Here is a 23,782-nt window from a genome sequence, read left to right as displayed (position 1 = left end):
CTTATACAGTCAAGGGAGATATGACTTAGCCAACTATTTATGGATATAAAAACAAAGCATAGAGCAGTGGCATGATCAGTGCCATCCTATAACCTAGCCCCCTGAGGCTCAAGCCTAAACTTTTTTCTGATCCTGATGTAGCATGGTACCCCAACAAGGTGCAAGCCAGATCAACCAAGACTGCACATTAGATGTCAGTGACCCTAGGGGCCAGAGCAGAGGGGATATTATTCCTTTAACCCTGGGAGTAGATAAGCTACTTGGGCATCTTTACCCTGCAGCAATTAGGAAGGAGGCAGGAATGTCTGACCCTCTCGGCAAAAGTTAGTGAAGACAATGCATATTCGCCAGTCACTCTGGATGTCTCTTGTCAATGGTGAGTCATCCTGTCAACTCTCAACACCACCCCAAAAAAAGGCAGCTTCAGGAAGTGACCTCTCAGAGAGAAATATCATCTATGGACTCTACAAAGGCACTGACTTCAGATCCAAAGAAAATTATAGCTTAGGAGAACTCCATGAAGACTCAGAAAGCAGGGGTTGTGAGTTATCTATAAGTGTGCCTCGTTACTTTTGTATTTTGTGCATACTCACTGCATTGACCCTATATGTTATTTGTGAGAGTGTGAACTAATCTTTAGAGGGGTAATGTTTTTGTAACTAATCTTGTTATTACCATCTTAGTAAATACCTTTGCTAAAAAATTGACTGAGGCCATTGACAAAACATTAAGGAAGCACACCAGTAGGGGCTCATGATCAGTGGTGTTTGAAACCCATTCCTTCAAGCTTACTATCTAGAACCCTGAGACTAGCAGTAGCCAGATGCCCTCTGGAAGCCCAGTATCTGAACTCAACTTGAGGCTAGTGGCTTCACAAGGGATGATAACTCTGATGCCTGCTCGTGGTATAGGGGTCATCCTGGACTCTCAAAGGTACCAGCAGGTCCAAGAAGCTAGAAAGGCCTTGGACACAGGTCTGACATATAACCTATCTTCTGATGACCAGTCTCATTAATGTCAGAGGGACTTATTGTTGGGCTTGCCGCAGGGCAATGAATTCTGGTAACAAAAATCCATGAGTAGTAGAAAAGTTGTATTCCCCCTCAGTGAAAGGAATATTTACCCATAAAATTATGGATCCTTGAAAATTCATTAATTAAACTGATTGTTTTCCTAATAATGAGCAATCCTTTTTGTTCATCCTGGGATTCTTGGTATAAATCCTACGTCCACATAATATCTATGCATATTACTCTATTCTATTCGCCAATGTTTTGATTCTATATTTTTTGTTCAGGTACACATTAATAATAGAGTTAAACAACTCTCTAAGACTAAAATATACCAAGCTGGTACTGCTGTTATTTTGGGATAGCTCCACTTGGGAGTTCATTCTTTCAATGAAGTCAAAGATGCAGTTCCCTCCCCAAACTATTAGTGATATTGGACTCACTCTTTTTCTGCTTTATCTATGCCAGGTTTGGGGATCAAGACTATATTTGCCTCCCAGAACAAATTAAGTAGAATGCTATTGTCTCTTTCCATTTTTGAAAAATTTGTATAATAAGAATTATTCTTTGAATGTTTTGGGGGGGGGAGTGAGGCAATCGGGGTTAAGTGACTTGCCCAGGGTCACACAGCTAGTGAGTATCATGTGAGACCAGATTTGAACTCAGGTCCTCCTGACTCTAGGGCCAGTACTCTATCCACTGTGCCACCTAGCTGCCCCTGTACTTTGAATGCTTGATAGAATTCATTTGTGAATCTACCTGGTCCTCACACCTTTTTGCAAAACTCATTAATGCCCTATTAAATTGATAATTCCATGATTGGGTTATTCAGGCTATTTCTTAGTTTTTCAAATTAGATAATTTATATACATTTCAATACTCATCTTTTTAAATATTCTGATTTTTTGGTCCATATCAGCATATTCGTTTTTGAAAATTATCTTTATTCTTTGTGGCTTCCCCTTCATCATTTCTGTCATTGGATTTTACTCTTTCCTTTGATTAAATTTGTTAAGTTAATTTTTATTGGTCTTTTTAAAAAGCCTCTGGTTCTCTTTATTAATTCAATCATTCCTTTATTTTCTATTTTGCTACTTCCTCCTGCATCCTATAGTGATTTGTTTTGTCTTCTAGCATATTAATTTATTCATTTTATAATTTCTTTCATTTTCTTTTTCTCTTTTCTTAATATAACCATTCTGGAACATATTTTCTCTGAGTATTGCTGTGGTGATATCTGTAAGTTTTGATGAGTTTTATATTGCCGGCATATATAATTTTTATTGTTTCATTTCATCTTTAATCCCAGAATTATTCAAAAAGAGTCATTTATAGTCTCCATGTAGGCCCTATGCTTTTTTCTTTGAGAACTATTTTTATTTCATTACATTCTTATCTGAAAATGTAGTATTAATATTTTTGCCTTTTTAAATTCATAATTCCTTTGTGCCCTAGAATACAAGCGATTTTCATGAATGTTTGGTGGGAATTTTTTTAAACATTCTTTTTCCCATTCTGTTCTCCACATATTATCAAATCCAATTTCCTCAGATCTCTGGATTCTACTTCTTCTTTATCTCATTTCTCATATTCTATTAGTGAGGTTTTAAAATCTGATAATTTTCTAATTATTTTGAACAATGTTTTTTCCAGTGCACAGATTTTTTTATATTGACCAGAAGACTTAGACCTGAAAAGAAACTTCGAGAACATCTGGCCCAACCCCTTCACATCACGGATAAGAACACTAAGACCAAGAGATATCGAGAATTTATCCCAAAGTCATAGAGATAACAAGTCCCAGAGCCAGGACCCAAAATGAATCCTCTGACTCTAAGTCAGTGCTCTTTGCACCGTAGTAGGTTGCCTCTTCAATGCTATTCTCTCACTTGGATGAGCACTTTTACTTTTTCTCTCTTAACGCTTTCTAATTTGAATTTTGTCTGATGCCACTGCTGCAGTTCTCAGCGATCTGGAAATGTTGACATATAATAACATCCTCTCAAACTTCTGAGTACCTTTTTTGCATTAGGTGTGATTCCTGTAGGCAATATATTGTTGGGTTGTTTCCATCCATTTGAGAAGCCTTTGTCTTTTAATAAGTGGATTAAATCCATATATATTCAAGATAATAATAATTTGAATTATCCTATACTTTGTCAAATTATTCATTTTGTAAAAAAAAAAAATACTATCTCACTTCCTTATATTCATGAATACTGAGGTGGCAGCATGATATAGTTTTAAATAGGGGCTAAAAAGCATTAAAATTGGAGTCACAGAATTTGAGTTTCAATGCCTACTCTGCAATTACTCCCTCCATGAGACCCTAACCAAGTCACTTTCCATTAGTGAAACTCAGTTTCATCTTTAAAATGGAGCTGTATTGATGATCTCTGGCATACTTTTCCTCTAAATCGAAACCCTTTTCCAAGCCTAATATGCACACACACACAAAACAGTAGACATGGTGCCTATATTTTATATTAACTAAGGTTTTTGGGGGGAAATAGTACAATCTTTTCATTAACTACCACCATTATTCCCTTCTTCCTCACTGTGAGATAGCATCGAGGCTTTGAAATTACCTTCCTCTCATTTGCCCTGAGATTATTCGCCCTCCTTCTTGTGCTATACCACCCAAAATGAACTTTACCAACTGGGAGTTATCTGGGCTTCATTTGAGACCTCTCTTCTCTTCTCCCTCTTCCTCCTGGCAGCCCATCTGAATTATTCACTTGTTAATCAAAACATTGTTTTTAATCCTCCTATGGTGATTGCCTTAAGAAAACTAGTTAATCATAGTTGTAAAGCATCTATTATTCCCTTCTTGGCTTTGTATGTCAAACACTGCTTTAGGGTGGATTTTTATTGGCATAGATTTGTCAGTTCATTTATGCTTTTCACTGCCTGCATTTTTTTCTTTGAAAAGAATGCTTAATTTTGCTGGGGAAAGGATTTGGGGATGATGTCCTCTATCTCCTAAGCTTTAGTAGATCACATTCATGCTTCTTGTATCATTTCTCAGTTTTTGAAAAAAAAAATCTCTTCATCACATCACTGTTAAATGACATATCTTTCTTCTTGGCTGCTTGTAAGAGCATCTTCTTATCTCAAAGTGTAACAATGAGTGAATTGAGTCTGAGCAGATTGGGAGTTCAACAATCCTATACATTTTGTCAACTTTCAATTTATCCCTATGATTGTATCATGATTTTAAGCTGTTTTGTACGTTACCCTAACCCTGCTTTTGGGTTTATACCATCTAGAAGTAATAGTATTCCCCAACCCCACTCACAATGATTTGTATTTATTCATGCTACAATTTGTGTTTCTTATGGAGTCGTTTCTTGATTCTATGAACTGAACTGATGCATTTGTACTGATTCATGAAGGTTATTGTATAAAAAGTCCAGCTCCGTACTCACCTTCAACTAAGAGACACTGGTCTCTCCTAGAGCCTCTGTATGTCTCAGCCTGTAAAAAGCTCTGTTGATACATTAACTGTGCCCCTATCTATTCCAGAGTTGTGGAATCTGGGCCTCTGGAGGCAACTGTGGCAAAATCAATCTGCATTCCCGCATATATACTTTACCCAATAAACAGCCCGATTTGAACTATTAGCAGTGAATGTGGTAGTGTATTCCTTGAGTCAGCTCATACCAGAGAAATATATTGCACTTGAAAGTACAGTTGGCATAAGTCAACAAGAGGATGAGCATAGGAATTCCATAGGGAAATTTTGTCAAAAAAGTGAAAAATAGAAGTGGGATTAAGGGTTCTGGTTTGGAGAGCCATGGGGCTTTGGCAAACTATGGCCACACAACTGATTCCTCTCCTTCCCATGGTCTGATCTGATTAGAGGAAAGGATGCCCATTTATAGGGAAATATTAGGCCAAATGGTAGCCATTAAGGGAAAATGACAGAACATATTGGACAGTGAACTGGGTATGTCTCTTCCTACATCAGCTAAAGAAATAGAGCCAATGAGGTTGGAAGTTGACAGACTAGGAGAGAAAATGACCATGAGAGTGCTTAAGCATCCCCACTAGAAATGTGCATGAATGAAAGGTAAGGTTGGAAACTCTTGCTTGTGATCGGGCCACAGCCCTTCCTCCTTGGGGGTGAGGGACAGATGGAGAAAGGTCAAAGGAGGAAGGGGCCCCATTTACCTTTGGGGATGTCCTGTTTTGCTCGAATGAAAGAAGTCCTACTCTTTGGAGCCACCCCTCTCCCTAGTCTCCCTCTACGAGGCTTTAATATGGAGTTCTCGATTGGTGGAGGTGTGTTAAGCGTGGGATCACCTCCGATCTTCGATACGATCCACTCCAGAAAGCTCCCCGTGGATGTGTAGACCCCTGGCCGTTTCACCCGGCCACAGCCTGTGCCCCAGCTGGTGATGCCAGTCACCACGAAGGTGTCACTGTTTTTGTCCTTGCACATGAGTGGCCCGCCACTGTCCCCCTGCATAGAAGGGAAACATTGTCCCAGTTCTTGTTACAGGGACTCATGGTTCTTGTTCCCTGCCCAACATGCATAGGGTCCTCTCAGCTCAGACAGTCACTGTCCTCTAAGAACATGCATTCACAGTGCTCTTAGGACACACAGGCACTACTCCTTCAGGACACGAGTGCCCTAAATCACCAGGGCACTGACACCTCAGGACACACACACACACATACACACACACACACACACGCACGCATGCACGCACACAAACATGCACTTGTGGACAAGATCCTGAGTGTTAATTTGGGACTGGAGAGATGCCAGGGCATTCAGGAAGTGGTCTACATGGCAAAGGGAGGTACTGAGCATGGAATAAAGGACCCAGCAGACTCAACCTCCTGGGTCTGGGGAAAAAAATGTCCAGGTGTGAGCTTATGGAGAAGAGGGTCCTTGGGTATGTTGGTCCTCGTGAGACAAGGAGCGTACAGAGCAACTTGCCCACAGCCCTCCCACAGAGCTATATGAATGACTAGAGAAGAGGCTCATTAGGTAAAATTCATGTTAGAATTAGGCAGAAGGCTCTCGGTTAACTGGAAGCTGGGATCTCAGGGTCATGGTTGGGTGGGCTTAGGGATGTAAGCACCTGAGGGCCCAGGGGAGGAATGTTACCTGGCAAGTGTCGATTTTACCCTCTGGATAGCCAGCACACAGGTTGCTCGAGTGAATGAATCCGTGGTACCACTCAGTCCCGTTGCATGTTTCCAGACTAATGATTTTCACCTCTGCTTCTTGTAGTATAGCTGCTGGCTGCAAAGCTGCAGGCAGAGTGCTCTGGCCAGACAGGTCACCAAAGATTCTCACCCCATTTCAAAATCTGTGACTTCCTGTGATCCCCAAATCTGCTCTGAATCCATGACCCTTGGCCAGCCTCTGGGACCCCCCCCCAACCTTTCAAACCTCTGGGATCCCCTACAGCTCTCCATACTCTCCATGACCCCACACCTTTACAAAAAGGCATGGAATGTGATTCTTTAAGGCCAAGGCAAAGCGTAGCCAAGAGTTTGTGGGGTCAGCAAGGAAGACGGCATCAAACACTCTGGGCACCTGGACAACTGAGGGGAGCCCCTGGCCTCACTGTCTAGTCCCACAATCCTGCTTGTCCTCTGGGCACACTAAACACTTGTACAACCCATTTCTTTGATTGGCGAGAAGTTAAAAGGGCTTGGAGGGACTCTTGTCTCTGCTCTCAGAATTATTGGACAGAATGGAGAAATGCTGAAGAGAAAAGGACCCTCAGGCAATGAGAAAATTCAGGGTGGGACAGCTATGGATAGAGCACCAGCCTTGGAGTCAGGAGGACCTGAGTTCAAATCCAGCCTCAGACACTTGACACTTACTAGCTATGTGGCCCTGAGCAGGTCGTTTAACCACAATTGCTTCACACACACACACACACACACACACACACAACAATCCAGGGCAGAGGCTTCTACGTTACGGTTTGAAATCAGTCACACTTGATACTAGCCGGTCAGAAAAAGAGAGGGTGGTTGACAGAACTGATGCAGCAACTCAGGGAACTCATTCGCTGTATGACTAGGTCAGGGCCGTGTAGAAGAGACCGAAATGAAAGTACTTAGGAGGAATCTCAAAAATGAGTCTAGTCCTCTAAGGAGTGTCAAGAGCACTAAATATCTCCTCCCCACCCTATATTTGCCCCTCTCCTGTCCCTCTCCTTGGACCTCTCCTGCCCTATCCCACCCAATTCAGCCCCAGTCCTGTGCCCACCTTCCTCTGAACTTGTTAGCTTTGCCCCATCCCTAATTCTACACACTGGGCACCTCCCAGGAACTTCCCAGTAGACACCACAGCCCAAGAGATAAACAAAAGCCTTCAGGAAACGTTAGCCTGTTTCACGTGCCCTTAAAGCTACTTGAACCTGTGTGAAGATCAGGACAGCAGGATCAGGAGGAGGACCCCCTTAGGCCATGCACAGATTTCAGGCCCCTTTGGAAGAGTTGTTTGTTTATTACTATTTGCTGCACTGGGTGAATTAATGTTACTACTTTATTCATCCCTAATATTCTGATTAAAGATTTATACAAAAGCTTTAGAAGTGAGAGACTATAAGGAAAAGGATAAACCAACGGGGAGTAGAACATTGCAAGCCATGAGATTAGACTGGGTAATCCACATATTACAAAAATCCTGTCATTCTAGTGAAACAAGCATCATTATCCACAAAAGGACACAACCATGGAGAGGGAGGCAGCCAGCTCACAGAAAACCAGAGAGAATTGATGGTGGTTATCCCAAAGCATTCTCTGCTCTTGGGTACTATAAACTGAAAATAAGGATAAGAATTTGATTTGATAGCACCTGGTCCTTTCTACTAAATAGGACTACACTCAAACGATATATATACATATATTGCTTTTTGGTGAGGCAATTGAGGTTAAGTGACTTGCCCAGAGTCACACAGCTAGGAAGTGATCAAGTGTCTGAGACCAGATTTGAACTCAGGTCCTCCTGACTCCAAGGCCAGACCTCTATCCACTGCGCCACCTGGCTGCCCCCCTCAGACGATATCTTGGAAGATTTCCTGGGAGGAAGTTTCTAAGAAAGACCTAAAACATTTCCTATTGACAAAAACAAAATGAAAATGTATATGGCTATTAACACAGAAATCAAATCAGCAGGAGTTCATGTTCCTACTCAATACTGACCCAAGCCAAAGCTCTAGCTGGTGTGACTCCATCTGCCTCTTTAATCCTTCAGTGGATCTGTGATAGCATCAAGGTGAGTGCTTGTTCCATCAGGATAAATACTAACCCAACCTAGTCTGTTCATCCCTCCACGCACCTCTAACCCATGTTCCTCTTGGCAAATCCTCCATAGGCAATCCAATATACTGGAGGCCTTCCTCCGATGCTTTTCATCTCATGTGGATACCAGAGCATTAGCCAAACTACCCATTTGCAGTCATGCCTCTCACTACATAACCAGTCCATCCCACTTCTCCCATCATCCAAGTCCTTGAAGAGGTAAGTCTTTTTGAGGACTTCTCACATGCAAATTCAGCCCTCCCTCTATGTGCCAGGCATTTGCCAAGTCCTGAAGGATACAAAGGAAGGGAAAAACAAGCTCTGGCTTCAAAGAAAGTACATTCTTATGGGTGGGGAGATGAGAGGGGAACAAGAAGTAACTAGGTACATACACACATACATACATTTGTTTGTCAGTTGTCTGAGTCATGTCTGACTCTTCATGACCCCATTTGGGGTTTTCTTGGAAAAAAATACTGGAGTGGTTTGCCATTTTCTTCTCCAGCTCATTTTGCAAGATAAGGAAGCTGAGGCAAACAGGGTGAAGTGACTTACCCAGGGTCACACAGCTAAGACTTAGAATACAGTGGGAGCCTTATTAGTAATAGGGCAGTTTGGCAAAGCTGTGGGTTTGAAGGGAAAGACAATGCATTTGTTTGTGACCTGTTAAGTTGGAGTTGCTTGCAGGACATCCAGTTGGAGCTGTCCAAGAGACAGTTGGTGCTTCAGGCCTGAGATATGCTGTAGTCTTCTGATGACTGCCCTATGCATGGTGTCATCTACAACTTGAATTAGAGACTTTGTAGGTATGATGCAACAGCAGGAAAATCTGGTGGTTCAGTAAGGTCCTTTGTGACAGTTTGGTATCATTGAAAGTCCTGGGGGCAACTAGGTGGTGCAGTGGATAGAGCCCTGGTCCTGGAGTCAGGAGGACCTAAGTTCAAATCCAGCCTCAGACACATGACACTTACTAGCTGTGTGACCCTGGGCAAGTCACTTAACTCCAATTGCCTCATCAAAAAAAAAAAAAAGACAAAAGAAAAAGAAAGTCCTGAACATATTGATGTTGGAGCTGTGAATTACTTCAACAAATTTGGAAAGCAATTAGGAATTATGCATTAAGGGGACTAAAAGCTAATGAGGAAATGTTTGTAAAAGTACTTACCACAGTGCCTGGCAAATAGTAGGTGCTTAATAAATGCTTATCACCTTTCCCTAAAAGGTCTATGCCCTTGACCCTGAGATTCCTTTGCTAAACATATCCCAAGGAGGTCATTGATAAGAAGAAAACCTCCATATGCACCAGCACTTGTTTCATAATAGCAAAAGAACTAGAAACAAAATAATTGGAAACAAAATTCTCCTATTGGATGGAGAATGGCTGAACAAACTGTGGTGCATGAATGTTATGGAATATTACTGTTCTTTATAAACTGGCTAATATGAGAGATATAGAAAGCATGTGTCACATGAAGCTGAAGAAATATCCTGGTCTTTTGACTTCCTACCTTGAGAAAAAGAACATACCATTCTGAATTCTGAAGAGAGAAAGTCTCCAGGAAGCCCTAATGTGCAGTAGAAAACCTTTATCATGTCCCCTCTGCAGCTCACTACACTAGAGACTTCAGGAAATTTCCCCTTGGGTGAGATCTGAGAATCTCCTTCTTGGCCGAGCTGAGTCACTTCACTCCCACTGCGAGAGCTCATTCACCCTGTACTGGCTGGTAAATATTCTCATATGTATACTCTCTCTAATTCCTATTTTGATATGACTTGGATAAATGGGTTTACTTGTTATTTGCTATGTGTGCTCATTATGGAACTGACATTTGGTGGGAGAGTAATTAAGACAGAAACTTTGGGGTGTTTCTTCCCCATTGAGAGATAGTGATCAGCAGCATAGCTTAGACCTCAAAATGACTTCCCCTAGACTAACAACATTTAAGAGAGAAGACAGATATAATTCTAGCCCAATATACCCTTCTTTGAGGAAAGCAGTATAGCCAGCCTCTGACCCCAATCTCCTGCTTCCCCTCTCAGCCAAAATCAAAGTTTCCTTTCCCTTGGAGAAGAGTGGGGGGAAGAGATGTCCAGTCTTACCTGCCTGTAAGCCACATCTAGAATGACCCATGTGGGCACACATAACCTACCTGGGCAAAACACACCACACGCATACACACTCACATGCACACATCTCTTATACGTGGAAAGATTTACATGAACTGATGCAGAATGAAGTAAACAGAGCCAGGAAAACAACATACACAATGACTACAATTACAAAAGAGTTGAAAATTAATTACAATGAATAGTCTTGGTTTCAAATAAAAGATGTGAGAAGATGACAGAATTAGTAGAGGAGGAGGAAGAAGGGAGAAGAATCCATGATTTTGAAACATAGCCTCATTTTCAAATCTTTTATGTATTAATTGGTTTTGCTTTTTTTTCCTCATCTTCTTTTTTTAAATCTTTGCTATTATATGATGGTTCCCTGGGAGGGGTAAGAGAAGAGATATCAAGGGAAATTGTGTCAAAATAAAAGATATCAATAAAAACATATATTTAAAATCAAAAGAAAGTGCTGAACAATTTCCCAGGATGTGAAGCAATCTACTGCTGTGGTATCCTGGGCTTACCTCATTGTTAGTCTGATTGGTCTGCCCAAGACACATCTGTTGATGAAATAACTCTAAGGCTATCCATCCAGCTGAAGTTATAACCTGGTAGATGAAACTCTAGTTATATCCCCGAAGAAAGTGAAGCTCACTGAAAAAAGTATGGACTCTCTTATTTATAAGTCTTGATATCTCCAGTATTGACCAATGCCTGACATGCAGTAGGCACTTCATAAATCCTTGTTGATTAATTGATAATGTGGGTAATATGCCTAGGAAAGCCAGTCATTTTGCTGCTACTGAGAAGGCATAACAAAGGCAGCGATGTAGCACATGGGAATTGAGTCAGAAGGTACTGAGTCAGGACCCCACTAGGTCCACCTAGACTTTGGTTGATTTACATGGTAATCGGGTTATTATTGGAGTTGAAAATAATTTCCTCACCCAAGTTCCACAGAGATTCTTTCGAGTGCTAAATGAAGTCCTCCAGATAGAGGATGCAAAAAGAATGAAATCCAACAATACCAAGTTTTGACAGAGTATGAAAGGAATTTTCTAACCCTAAGTCAGATAGAAGACTAGGATCTGGGAGCTTCAGTCCAACAAGAAGAGGAAAAAGTTGCATAAATAAATTTAATCTTAGCCTAAGGGCTTCTCCTGGCTTTTGTGGCCAACCAGGTTGTATGTGATTGCAATGCCCTAACAAACTATGATTTAAAGACCTTAGCTTTCTCTCCTCAGGAAAAGGCTGCCTAGCAGCTGCAGTCCAGCAGGTGGTAGAAGAAAGCAGTTGATGATAATCATTGAAGAGTAACTACCACAGACCAATAGGTGGGAGCAGAGAGCAGCTCCTCAGAAGTCTGTGAGCCTGCCCAGCAGCAGCAGCAGCAGCAGCACAGACATCATTTAAATGCCTGGGAATTGAGCAAAGAAAAACATTGTGACAGAGGACAGAGCGACAGAGGAAGCAGCATCAGTGAAAGAATCAGAGTACTGTCTGCTCTCTACAGCGCTGGAGGCGTGAAGTGCCCCAGACACCTAGCTGGTCTGGCCATGGATGTTTCTGGTGCACCATTCCATTCCTATTCCCCAGTCACACACACACCCTTCAAGGGTGCTCCCCCCTCAATGGGTAGTGGATATGGTAGCCAGAAATACAGTGCGACACCATGTATACGGAGGGACAGCTTTCTTGCTACGTATTTTACTGGTGTTGGAATTCTGTTGTTGGAACGTCTTTTGTTTTATACTTACGTATTCTCTGGTACACACACACACACACACACACACACACACACACACACAAAATCCATGTGTGATGGGTCCCTAAGCTCACTGGTATGGGATTCTGTCCTTATTGGTGGAGATGAATGCCCTGCCCTGCTTGGGGGGTAGGGTGGAGTTTGGGTGAGTGAAAGAGTTGCAGGTCTCATCCAGTCTTCTTTGGGACTCTTCAAGCACTTCTGGGAAAGGCCAACCCCACTTCCACTTACTGAAAAAAGAAAAGATCCTGGGAAGATGTGAGAGGAGTCGCAGGCAGTCTCCATCATGTCCCATCTTGGCTTGCTATTCTAAAGACCTCAGGGAGTTTCCCAGTGAGAGAGATCTAGGACTCTCTCTTGGTTAACCTGAATTATCTCACTCCCAATGGGAGAGCTTAATCACTTTGTATTGTCTGATCTGTGTTCTCCTGTGTGTACCTTCTATGATTTCTGTTTTGCTATGATTTGGATAAACAGATTTTTTGCTGTTCTCTATTTATGCTCATTGTGGAACTGCTATTTGGTGGGAAAGGGGTCAAGCCTTGGATATAGAGCTTGGGGTCCTCCAATCCCAAGAATGACAAAGTGATCAGAATTTAGATGGAACCCAATCATATCCCCTAGACAAACAATATTTAAGGGAGCAGTTATACTTCTAGCCTAATACCCCTCTCCCTCTGAAGAAAGCATAGTAGGCTGCCTCTGGGCCCAACCTCCTGCTTCATCTCCTGGCAGAAATGAAAGTCTCCCTTAGAGAAGGGTGGGGGAAGAAGAGGGTAGAGATATCTATTCTGTCCCCCTTCAAATCACACAGTGATATACCCATGCTACAGACAAGGGGATGGCCCTTGCCATACACAGACCTTACTGTACATGGGGACTCTCTAAGCATTGGTGGGATCTTGTGAGCTATGGTTTGAATAGATATTGTCCCCTTCTTAAACCCGGGATATATCACAACTCTATAAATAGCAGCATTCGGATAAACATCACCTTTAGAGAATGACTCTTCTATTTGGGCTCTGCATTGGACATCCTCAGTAATGATGGTGAGGGCCTTATGTAAATGTTTCCTGAGTGAGGGCAGGCCTTGTGTGTGTATATGTATGAATCTGTGCATATTTGTGTGTGTATACACATATCTGTGTGTGTGTGTATACCTCCATCGAAGCTAATGCTTAATGTATCATTGACAAAATGTATCTCTAAGGTGAAATATGACATCGAATTTTTATGATTTTAAGATATACATTCAACACATCATACTTAATGAGAGCCTTGAGCGACATGTCTAGTTCCGCTTCCAACTTTTTTTTTCAATCAAGAAGAAATAGATACCATAGAATATTCTCTTTTCTATATTTCTCAGTCACATATGCTTAAAGATGTGTGAACTGATCTAGAAGAAAATTGGAGGAAACCTGCCTATTTCTTTCTCATTAGAAGTATCCTTCATGGTGTGGGGGGGGGGGGCTAGGTTCTGATGCTCAGAAACATGGAAGAGAGAGGTGTATGGGTTAGTCATTGTTGATGCGTAAAGGATGGAATCTTCAGCATATAGAGGTCAGGACACTGGACTTTGATTTTTGGCAGGTCTTGAATATATTATTGAAGGGATGGTTTAAGAATATTTAGAAAGGGAAGCAGTGATCACTAAGGATGAAGCCAACATGGTTTCATTAAGAATAGGCTACTATATGACCCAAACCTTGCTATCTTTTTTTACAGGGTTAAATCAGGGTAACACTATGGAAAATCAGAAAAATGCCATAAACATGGCATTACTGGATTCAGCAAGACACTATGTGACAGGAACTGTACTAACTATTTGAGATACAAAGAAAGGCAAAAATATGGTCCCTGCCCTCAAAATGTGTGCATTCTAATGGGAGAAACAACAATAACTAGGTACATACAAGATATATATACAAAGTGGATGAAAAATAATCTGATAGGAGAGAAAGTGATGATAGCCTGAAAGCACCAAGAGCTGAAGGCACTAGGGATCATAGTAAGAAAAGAAAGGTTTAAGAGGAGCAAGGGAGAGGGAAAGATAGAATGATGGGAAATGATGAGTAGGGGAAGGAATTTCAGTGTTCTTTTTCTTAAAATAAGCTTTTATTGATGTTTTCTGTTTTTTACATCATCATAGTTATCCTAAGTATTCTTTCTCCTCTCCTTCCCAGACCATGTGATAAATAGTATTTTTAAAAAAATTAGCACAACTGATGAATGCATTGGAAAAGGTCCAAAATTTGTGCAATGTGTAACATCTATGGGCCTCCCCCCTACATAAAGGGGTGGGTTGGGGGCATTTTCCCATATTTCTTCATTCAAATCATGCTTCATCTTTATAATTTTTATATATTTACTTTTGCTTTTTGGTGTGTAATTATTCTTTCCATTTACCTTGAATTGTTATATTGTTTGCTTGGCTCTGCTTACTTGCTCTGTGTAAGTTCATATAAATCTTTCCATGTCTCTCTATTTCTCACACATCATTTCTTGCAGTCCATTATACATGTATATATATATATATAATTCCATTATATTCACAAATTATTTATATAGATATATTCCATTATATTCCTAGTCCATTACATATATATGTATATAGATAGATAGATAGATAGATTCCATTATATTCACATGCCACAATTTTTAGGCATTCCCTAATTGAAGGGCATCTATTTCCAATTCTTTGATATCACAAAAAGTTTTGCTGTAAATATTTTGGTGTGTATGAAGACTTTCTTATTATCATTAGCTTTCTTGGGATATAATAAGATCAGTAATGGAGTCTCTGATTCAAAGAGTATAGACATCTTAATCACTTTATTTGTATAATTCCAAATTGCTTTCCAAAATGTTTATAACATTTCACAGTTCTACCAACAATGTCTTTGTGCTCCTGTCATTCCACAATCCCTCCAACATTGACTATTGCCAATGTCTGTGGTGAAACTTCAGGGTTGTTTTGATTTTTATTTCTCTCATTATTAGTGATTTAGATAATTCTTCCATGTAATTGTAAATACTTTACAATTCTTCTTTTGAGTTCTGTATGTTCATATCCTTTGACCACTCATCTGTTGAGGAATAGCTATTCTATATGTATATTGTGTACATGTACATAAAATATATGTATGTATATATGATTATTTATATTTCTTGGATACCAAACTCTTATCAGATAAATTTGATACAAAGATTTTTCCCACCCTATCACTTTCCTTCTTATCCCAGGTATATTAATTTTGCCTAAGAAGAAACTTTTCAGTTTCATGTAAAGTTATTGATTTTATCTTTTGTAATTGCCTCTATCTCTTGTTTAGACAGGAATACATCTCTCACCCATCACTGTGAAAGGCATATGATCTGTTTCTCTTCTAATTGTTTTACAGAATGATCTTTAAGATCAAGGTTCCATTTCCATTTAGAATACATTGTGGAATATAGTATAAAGTGTTAGTTTAAGCCTAACTTCTGCCTAACTTGCTTTTCACTTTTCCTAGCAGTTTTTAGCAAATAAGCTTTTTCCCTAGGTAATTTATGTTTTCCATTTATTGAACACTGGGTTATCAAGTTCTATGGTCTGTGGGTCTAGTCTGCTCCACTTATCTCTGTATTATTTAACCAATAATAGATGGTTTTAATGATTTCTTGTTAGTAATATAATTAAAAGTCTAAAACAGTTCTTCCCTCTTCATCTTTTCTCCTTTTTATCATTTTCTTTGTTATTCTAGAATTTGTTTTTTCAAATGAATTTTGTTATTGTGTTATCAAGTACTATAAAGTACTCCGTTAGTTATTTGATTGGTATAGCATTTAAGGTATAGATTAACTTTGGTAATATTGTCATTTTTATTATATTGACATGGCCTAGCCATGAGCACTGCATATTCCTCAGCTATTCAAGTTGTTCTTTATTTCTTTAAGGAGCACTTTATAATTGAATCTGTACAAGTTTTTTTGTGCTTTAAGAGTTTGATCCCCAAATATTTTATGCATTTTGAAATTATTGGGAGTGGGATTTCCCTTTCTATTTTTGCTTCATGGGTTTTGTTATTATTACCTAGGAATGAGTTCATTTTTGAGGGTTTATTTTGTAGCCTACAACTTTGCTGAAGCTATTAATTATCTCAATTAGTATCTTTGCTACTTTCTCTAGTGTTTTCCAAGTAAACCTTCATATCATTAGCAAATAGGGCCAGTTTTATTTCCTCTTTATCTATTTTATGCCTTTCATTTCTTTCTCATTTTATTGCTGTTACTAGCATTCCCAGAACTATATAAAACAATGGGAAAAGTGGGCATCCTTGCTTTACTCTTGTATTTATTGGGAAACGTTCTAGTGTACCCCCACTGAACATGATGCTTGCTTTTCATTTTAGATAAATGGTTTTCTTGATGTTTAAAAAAAAGGTTTCCTCTATGCCTATATTTTGTAAAGTTTTTTGCATAAAAGAGTGCTGCACTTTGTCAAAAAAGACTTTTCTGAATCTATTAAGATGATCATGTGATTTTAGATGTTTTGGTTTTTAATATGATTAATCATGTTGAATGTTTTCCTAATGTTGAACCACCCATGCACCCCTGCTATAAATCCCACTAGGTCATGATGAATGATTTCTTGGATAAGTCATTATGGTCTATCTGATAAAATTTTATTTAAAATTTTTGAGTTGATATTCAATAATGAAATTGGTCTATAGCTTTCCTTCCGTGTTGTATCCTTCCCTGGTTTAGGTATGAGAGCTATATTTGTCTCACAAACCAATTCTGGTAGGATGCTTTCTTTTTCAATTTTTGAAAATAATTTGTGAACCATTGGTACTAATTATTTTTTATAAGTTTGATAGAATTCTCCCATGAATCCATAAGGACAGGATGTCCTGTTTTTTTGGTAATTCCTTTGCAGCTAGATCTATTTCCTTTTCTGACATTGGGTTATTTAAGATCTGTATCCAGCCTCTGATAGTCTGAGTATTTTATATTTTTGAATTTATTTCTCTATTTCTTTTTTATTCTGTGCAAATAACTGTGTGTAATATGATCTAATTATCCTTTTCATTTCTTCTCATTTTGATTTGATTTCATCTCACTCATTTGCTATTTTATTGATTTGACTATCTACCCTCTTCTTCTTTAATCATATTAGCTAGAAGTTTATCTATTCTATTAGTCTTTTCAAAGAACTAGCTTTTAGTTTTGTCATTTCTATCTTTTCTTGTTTTAAATTTGTCTATTTCTTCTCTAATTTTTAAAATCTCTTCCTCTGTGCTTAATTTAAGTGTGCTTATTTGTTGGCTTTCTAATTTTCAAATGTATTTCAGTTCACTAATCCTCTCTTTTTCTATTTTGTTCATGTTATGTTTGCATGGATATTATTGTTTGTTTTTTCCTTGGGGTACTGCTTTAGCTACATTCCAGAAATTTTGGCATGTTGTTTTATCATTATCATTTTCCTTCACATAATCATTAATTGTTTCTATGATTTGTTCTTTGACTCACTCATTATTTAGTATTTCATCGTTAAATTTTTATTTGGGTCTTTGTCTTTTGTTTTTAGGCCCTGAACAAATAACTATTTTTACTGCATTGTGGTCTATAAAGAATGTGTTTAACTATTTATCTTTTTGAATTTGTTTGCAGTGTCTCTGTGCCCTAATTTACAGCTAATTTTTGTAAAAGTTCCATGTGGTGCAGAGAAATATGTATTTTCTTTTGTTGTCATATTTAGATGCAGCCATAAACTAGAGAAACTCTAGTTTCTCTAGCAATTTGTTCAGTTCCATATTTTCCCTTTTGTTTTCCTTTCTGTTAGACTTATCCAAAATAGAGAGAGGAATATTGAAGTCTTCTGTCACTATTGTGTTACTGTTTATGACTTCTTGTAGCTCTCTTAATGTTTTCTTTATGAATTTATGCGCTAAGGCAATTAGAGCATTAAAGTTTATTACTGATATTGGTGTGCTGTCTACAGTTCCTTTCAGCATAATATAGTTTCTTTATCCCTTTTTTGTATTTCAGATGTTTGTTTTTGCTTTGTCAGATAACATAATTGTGACTCCTGCTTTTTGGGATTCATTTCTGCATAGCAGGTTTTTTCCATCCTCTCAGTTTTATTTTGTCTACGTCTTCACTTTTCAAATGTGATTTGTATAAGCAACAGATTGTAGGGTTTTGTTTTCTCATCCAATCTGTCACTCTTTTCCATTTTATTGGGTTATTTAATCCATTCCCATTTAAAGTTATGAGAATTATGTTTATATTTTTCTCCATTTGTCTCTAACATTGGAGGTTTTTCTTTCAAATTATGATTTTTTCCTCTTCTATTGTAAAAACAGTACTATATTTCCTTTAGTTACTTTAGCTTATTGTTTTTTAAGGCAGCTCTATTCCCAATGTCTCTCTTTCCCCTTCCCTCCAATCTCTTCTTCTCCCATTAGTTATCTCTTTCCTTTTGGGTTTTTTGCTTTATTAGATCCTTTTTCTTTCCTTGGTTTATCTGGTTATTTCACTCTTTTCCCTTTTTTCCTTCTCATTCAAATAGATTCTCCCCTCTCTTCTCCCCTTCAACTAGTCCTGCTCATTAATTTTTTAAATTTTATTTTTGTGCCCCTTTCCAGAAAGGGTTTCTCTCACTCTCTTCATTATCCATCCTCTCTTTCTGTCTACTCTAGACCTCATTCTCCAGTTCATGACCCCTATAATTCTCTATTCTCTGTATTCCTCATGGAATCAAAACTTCTAAGGTAGATATTCCAGACTCCACCCCCCCACCCCAGACAGCTTCTGCTGCCACCTTGTAGAGCTCCCTCTGTGGATTCTTCTTTTCTATTGTGCCTCATTCCCAGAATAAAGTCAGTTTCTATGAGTGACCGAAAAAGTGCTGCCCAGTGGTAGGAATCTCCCCACGTGCATACACATGCCTGATCATGCAGCACATTGCTGACCTATAGCCTCCTCCTAGTTACTCCATTTGCCTCAATATTTCCTCCCTGGGTCCATGCTTTCCCATTCTCCCAGGCACTGGTTGCCCCTAAGAGTTCCAACTCTCCTCACTACAAGGTAGGACAAGCACCAAATCCTCTAAACCATATTCAGCACAAGATCCCCATCTCCCTTCATAGGACATCTCCACCCATAGAAGCACTCATTAGTGGAATTCCCTTCCATTACCAAAGCAAGGCCTCCCTCCTACCTCCCCCCTTTTAGTCTTTCCTACCTCCTCCTCTCCTGCTCTGTTGCATATTTTTCTCTTCCTGAGACTACAGGGATCACCTCCTTGTTAACACTCAATCTGACTCAAGAACATCACACGTTAACCTCTACTCCCTGGCTCCCCCTCTCCCCTTTCATCTACTTTCTCAAAACTTTCCTTTGTAGAGGGGATAATCTGGACTTTCCATATGACTCTCCACTGTCCATCTGCATCTCTTTTTGCACTCCACAGAACATGATGTCCTCACACTGAGTATCTCCTAGTGTGCCACTCCCACTTTCCAGCTTCTTTTTCTGCATTGTCTTCCCCATTAGATTATAAGCTCCTTGGTGGCAGGGACTTTTCTTTTTCTTAGCTGTATCCTCAGCACTTAGCAAAGTACTTGGAATGTACTAGACACTTAATAAATGTTTATTGAATTGAATTGAAATTTTATAATATAGCTCCACAAAAACATTGGTTCATCCATAGACAGGGTATTGCAGAGTTGTGTCCATGAAGACCCAGACCCTTTGCTGCTACCCCCACCTGACTTCTGCTTTCATTTCGGTCTCCTTGTGTTCACTTAGAAAGGAATCTCTTCCTGGTCTCTTTGCTGTCACTCTGTTGGTGTTGTCCTTGGCTGCTACATTCATTCATCCCTTTTGCATTTCTGTCGTCTGGGATATTCAAGAAGCAAATAAGTTCTTTGGGTCCGGGGATTTTTTCTAAGACCATTTCAATTGTCTTTTTATTATTGAATGTCCATCTTTTTTCATTTATGGTTAAGCTCCTATTTTTAGAGTAAGTCATCCTGGTATGCATCCTGCACTTCATGGCTCTTCAGAACACATTATTTCATTCCTTTTTGTGTTTTCCGATGGATGCACAAGAGTCTTGAATTAATTAAATTTCCTTTTCTTTGTATTTGAATGTCTTTCGCCTGATTGCTTACAGAATTTGTTGTTTCTGAACTGAATTGTTAAATTCAACCACTATGTGTCTTGAAGTTTGCAGTCTTGGGTTTTTTCTGATGGCAATCTGTGAATTCTTTTAATAGGCGTTTCATTTTTTTACGTCCAGAAGTTCTGCACAGTTCTCATTTATTATTTTCCTATATAATGGTGTTAAGAGATTTCGACCAAAAAATATTTATAGCAGCTCTTGTGTGGTGGCTAAGAATTGGAAATCGAAGGGGTGCCCATCAATTGGGAAATGGCTAAACAAGCTGTGGTATATGATGGTAATGGAATATTATTGTGCTGTAAGAAAGGATGAGCAGGGTGAGTTCAGAAAAACCTGGAAAGACTTACATGAACTGATGTATAGTGAAGTGAATAGAACCAGGAGAACTTAGTACACAGTAACATCAATGTTGTTCACTAAAGAACTGGAAATAACTTAGCTCTTCTCAGCATTACGATGACCTGAGACAATCCCAAAGGACTTATGATGAAGCATGCTATCTGCCTCCAGAGAAAGAACTGATATTGATTGAATACAGAATGAAGCATGTTATGTTTTCCCTTTTGTTTTTTTCTTCTGTTTGAGTCTTTTTGTACAAAATAACTAATGTGGAAATGTTTTACATGATTGAACACGTATAACTTATGGCAGACCGCTCACTATCTCAGGGAAGAGGGAAGGAAAGGGGGGAAAAGGGGACAGAATTTGGAACTCAAGACTTTAAATAAAAATGTCGAAAATTGAAAAAAAAGAGTTTTTGTCCTATAATGTTTTTCTGGAAGGCCTATGACGCTTAAGTTGTCTCTCTATAGCCCATCGTTGAAATCGATAGGTTTTGCTTGCATGGAAAGTGACCAGATTTTCTCTTAATTTCTTTATTGTTTCTTTCCTTCTAGGTTGTCCTTCACTTCTGTATATTTGCATTTCCAATCTACTGTTCTCTCTTTTGTTTCTTTGATAGGATTTGTCATTTCAGATTCCACTTTTTCTGCTCTTCCCATTATTTTTGCTGTGCAGGCCATAAATTCTGCTTTCATAATTCTCACTTCTCTTTTAAACCACTTATTAACAGTGTATTGTGATCCCATATTCTCCTCAAATTCCACAAGATCCTCTGTCTCTGAGTGTCAGATCATTTTCCTTTGTTTGACAATATTTATTCATAGATGCCTGAACTCATTTCTTAAATTTAGAAGCCATATTTCTTTCTGCTGTTAATATTTTCCTTGTTGATTTCTCTAAATATGTTCAAGATCTTTGAGTTTTCTTCTTTCTGAGATCCTTGGTAATTTCAGGGTTTTCCCCTATTGCTCACTATCTAATTTCCTCGCCTCTAATTGTGGTTTCTTTGGGGCCTGGATTTCAAATCATCTCATCTTCCCACACTGGGCAATTCATGGCTCACCAGGCTAGGTCTCTGCCACAATTGACTTTTGGAGGAAATAGAACTGGCCCCATCTATATGCTGAGCTCTTTCCCTCAGACCTGACAGAGTGCCACACAGTGCGCACACACACAAACACACACACACACACACACACACACACACACACACACACACAATCAAGTGTTCTGTCCCATTCCCTCTGTTTCTCAGTTATCTATCTTGGCACCAGCAGGTCAGAAAGCTGCTGCTCTAGTACTATAGGGCTGATTTGTGCAGTCTGCATCTCCTAGGCTCTAAGAGGAGGGGTGGAGTGGGGTGGGGTGCTGAGCTATATTTCAAGCCCAGATATTCATCCTTCCCCTTTCCTTCTGTTTCTGATTCTCCTGCAGAAATGTTTCGCAGTTTAAACCATTGTCCATCATGGTGCTGGCTCTGTAACCCTAGAAAGCTTCTGCCCCAGAGTTATGGCTATCAGCCTGAAGGTGAGATCTCCACAGCACTGATGGGACGTGGGGTCAGGTTCTGTTGCAACACTCTTGTGCCTCACTGATAGTAGCTTAGTAAGAGGTGGGAGAGGGGTCCTGAGTAAGATCAGGATATGCATCAGTTCGTGGTTTGTTTTGGTTTTTTAACCTTCTTTTGGATCCTAGGTGTCCTAAATCATAGAAACAGCTGAAGTTACTTTGTCTTTGGCACATAATTTGTTTTTGAGATGGTTAAGAAGGAGATAGGAGAAAATGTCTAGTCCTCCATCTTGTTAATCACATGACCCAAAAGTCCCAACTTCAGAGTTCTTGATCATAAAGCAGAACACTTATGATGTTGGAAATTAAGGGTGCAACCACCTATGTGCAAATACTGCAGAAGTTTAGGTCATGGGAGTTAAGTACATTAAGGAGCTGGGAGGTAAGGGTTTTTGAGGAACATTAATATAAATGGGCGAGGGATTGACATAGGGGACAAGGGAAAATTGCGAGCCAGGCACTGAGATCACCTTTTAATACACACCCTTTGACATAGTAGTAAATACTTAGAAGAGTTCAGATTGGTGATATTTATCTTAAGGTCAAGTCCAAAGAAGCGGTTGATTAAAGAATGTGTTTCAGGGCAGTGTCTCTATAGAAAAATGGTGCCTTGGTAAGAAGGAGTGAATAGAAGAAGGATGGATGACTTATCCCTGAATCCACAAGAAAAATTCACCTGGGCAGCTGGCCCAGACCCAGAAGACTCAAAGATTGCATGAGTGGGGACCATGACATTGTAATATGTATCCCCATGACCCCTTTGTGATCCCCTCATGATTCCCTGGGTCTCTTTATGAGGTCTGTGCTCTCCCATTACCCATGATCCCCTTCCAGTAATGCCCCTATGATGACCAGAATCTTACATGAGATTCCATGGTTCATTAAGATGCCTTTGACACCCCTCCATGACTCTTGATAATTCCTGCAGCCGCTGAAATATCCCCTATAGCTACTACAACCCCATAACCCTTTCAACTTCATTTTCCCAGTGACTTCTACAACTTGCCCCCTCCCAAAGCCCCATCTCTGGCTTACCATTCTCCTCTTTGTATCCCCAGCCAGCAATGATACAGGGCTCTGAGTCCCTGACCGGAGCATCTGAAGGCCGGGGTAGACAAGCAGTTTGGACCATGTAGCCACAGTAAACAGGCTCATTCATCTCTACCAGAGCGATGTCATTGTTCTCATTCCAAGAGTTGTACTGCTCGTGGAGAAGGATATGGACTGCCCTCCGCTCCTGTGCAAAGGGGCCAGGGATGGATGCTCCTGCCCGCTGTACCTCCCGTACACCAACCACCAGGTGCCACTGACTCAGGTCCCTGAGGAGACAGCCAGTGAAATGAGGGACCAGATTAGCCCCTTACCTCCCTCCCCACCCCCATCTATTAAGGGCACATCCCTTCTTGAGGAATCTCCAGGTTAGTTTCCTGAAGATCTAAGAGAGCTGGGGGGAAGGGGAGAGAGACAGAGGGGAAGCAGAGAGACAGAGGAGAGAGAGAGAGAGAGAGAGAGAGAGAGAGAGAGAGAGAGAGAGAG

The 23,782-nt window shown here is 39.8% G+C and overlaps 1 protein-coding gene across 1 annotated transcript in view; it reads right to left on the bottom strand.

Moving 5' to 3' along the window:
- Positions 1-4,662: 4,662 nt before the first annotated feature.
- The window catches only part of ACR (acrosin), a 20,070-nt gene continuing 950 nt past the window's right edge, over positions 4,663-23,782 (bottom strand). The window contains exons 3-5 of the mRNA XM_027854370.1: positions 23,282-23,565; positions 6,130-6,275; positions 4,663-5,475 (exon numbers count right to left, since the gene is read on the bottom strand). Coding sequence (XP_027710171.1) covers positions 5,158-5,475; positions 6,130-6,275; positions 23,282-23,565 — 748 coding nt within the window. The 3' untranslated portion in view covers positions 4,663-5,157. The remainder of the gene's footprint in view (positions 5,476-6,129; positions 6,276-23,281; positions 23,566-23,782) is intronic.

This window comes from Vombatus ursinus, unplaced genomic scaffold (genome assembly GCF_900497805.2).
Source record: "Vombatus ursinus unplaced genomic scaffold, bare-nosed wombat genome assembly UNPS02010394.1, whole genome shotgun sequence".
In the NCBI taxonomy this organism is placed as follows: Eukaryota; Metazoa; Chordata; class Mammalia; order Diprotodontia; family Vombatidae; genus Vombatus; species Vombatus ursinus.
The sequence above is the reverse complement of the archived record's forward strand: the minus strand, read 5'-3'. Positions and strand labels throughout refer to the sequence as shown.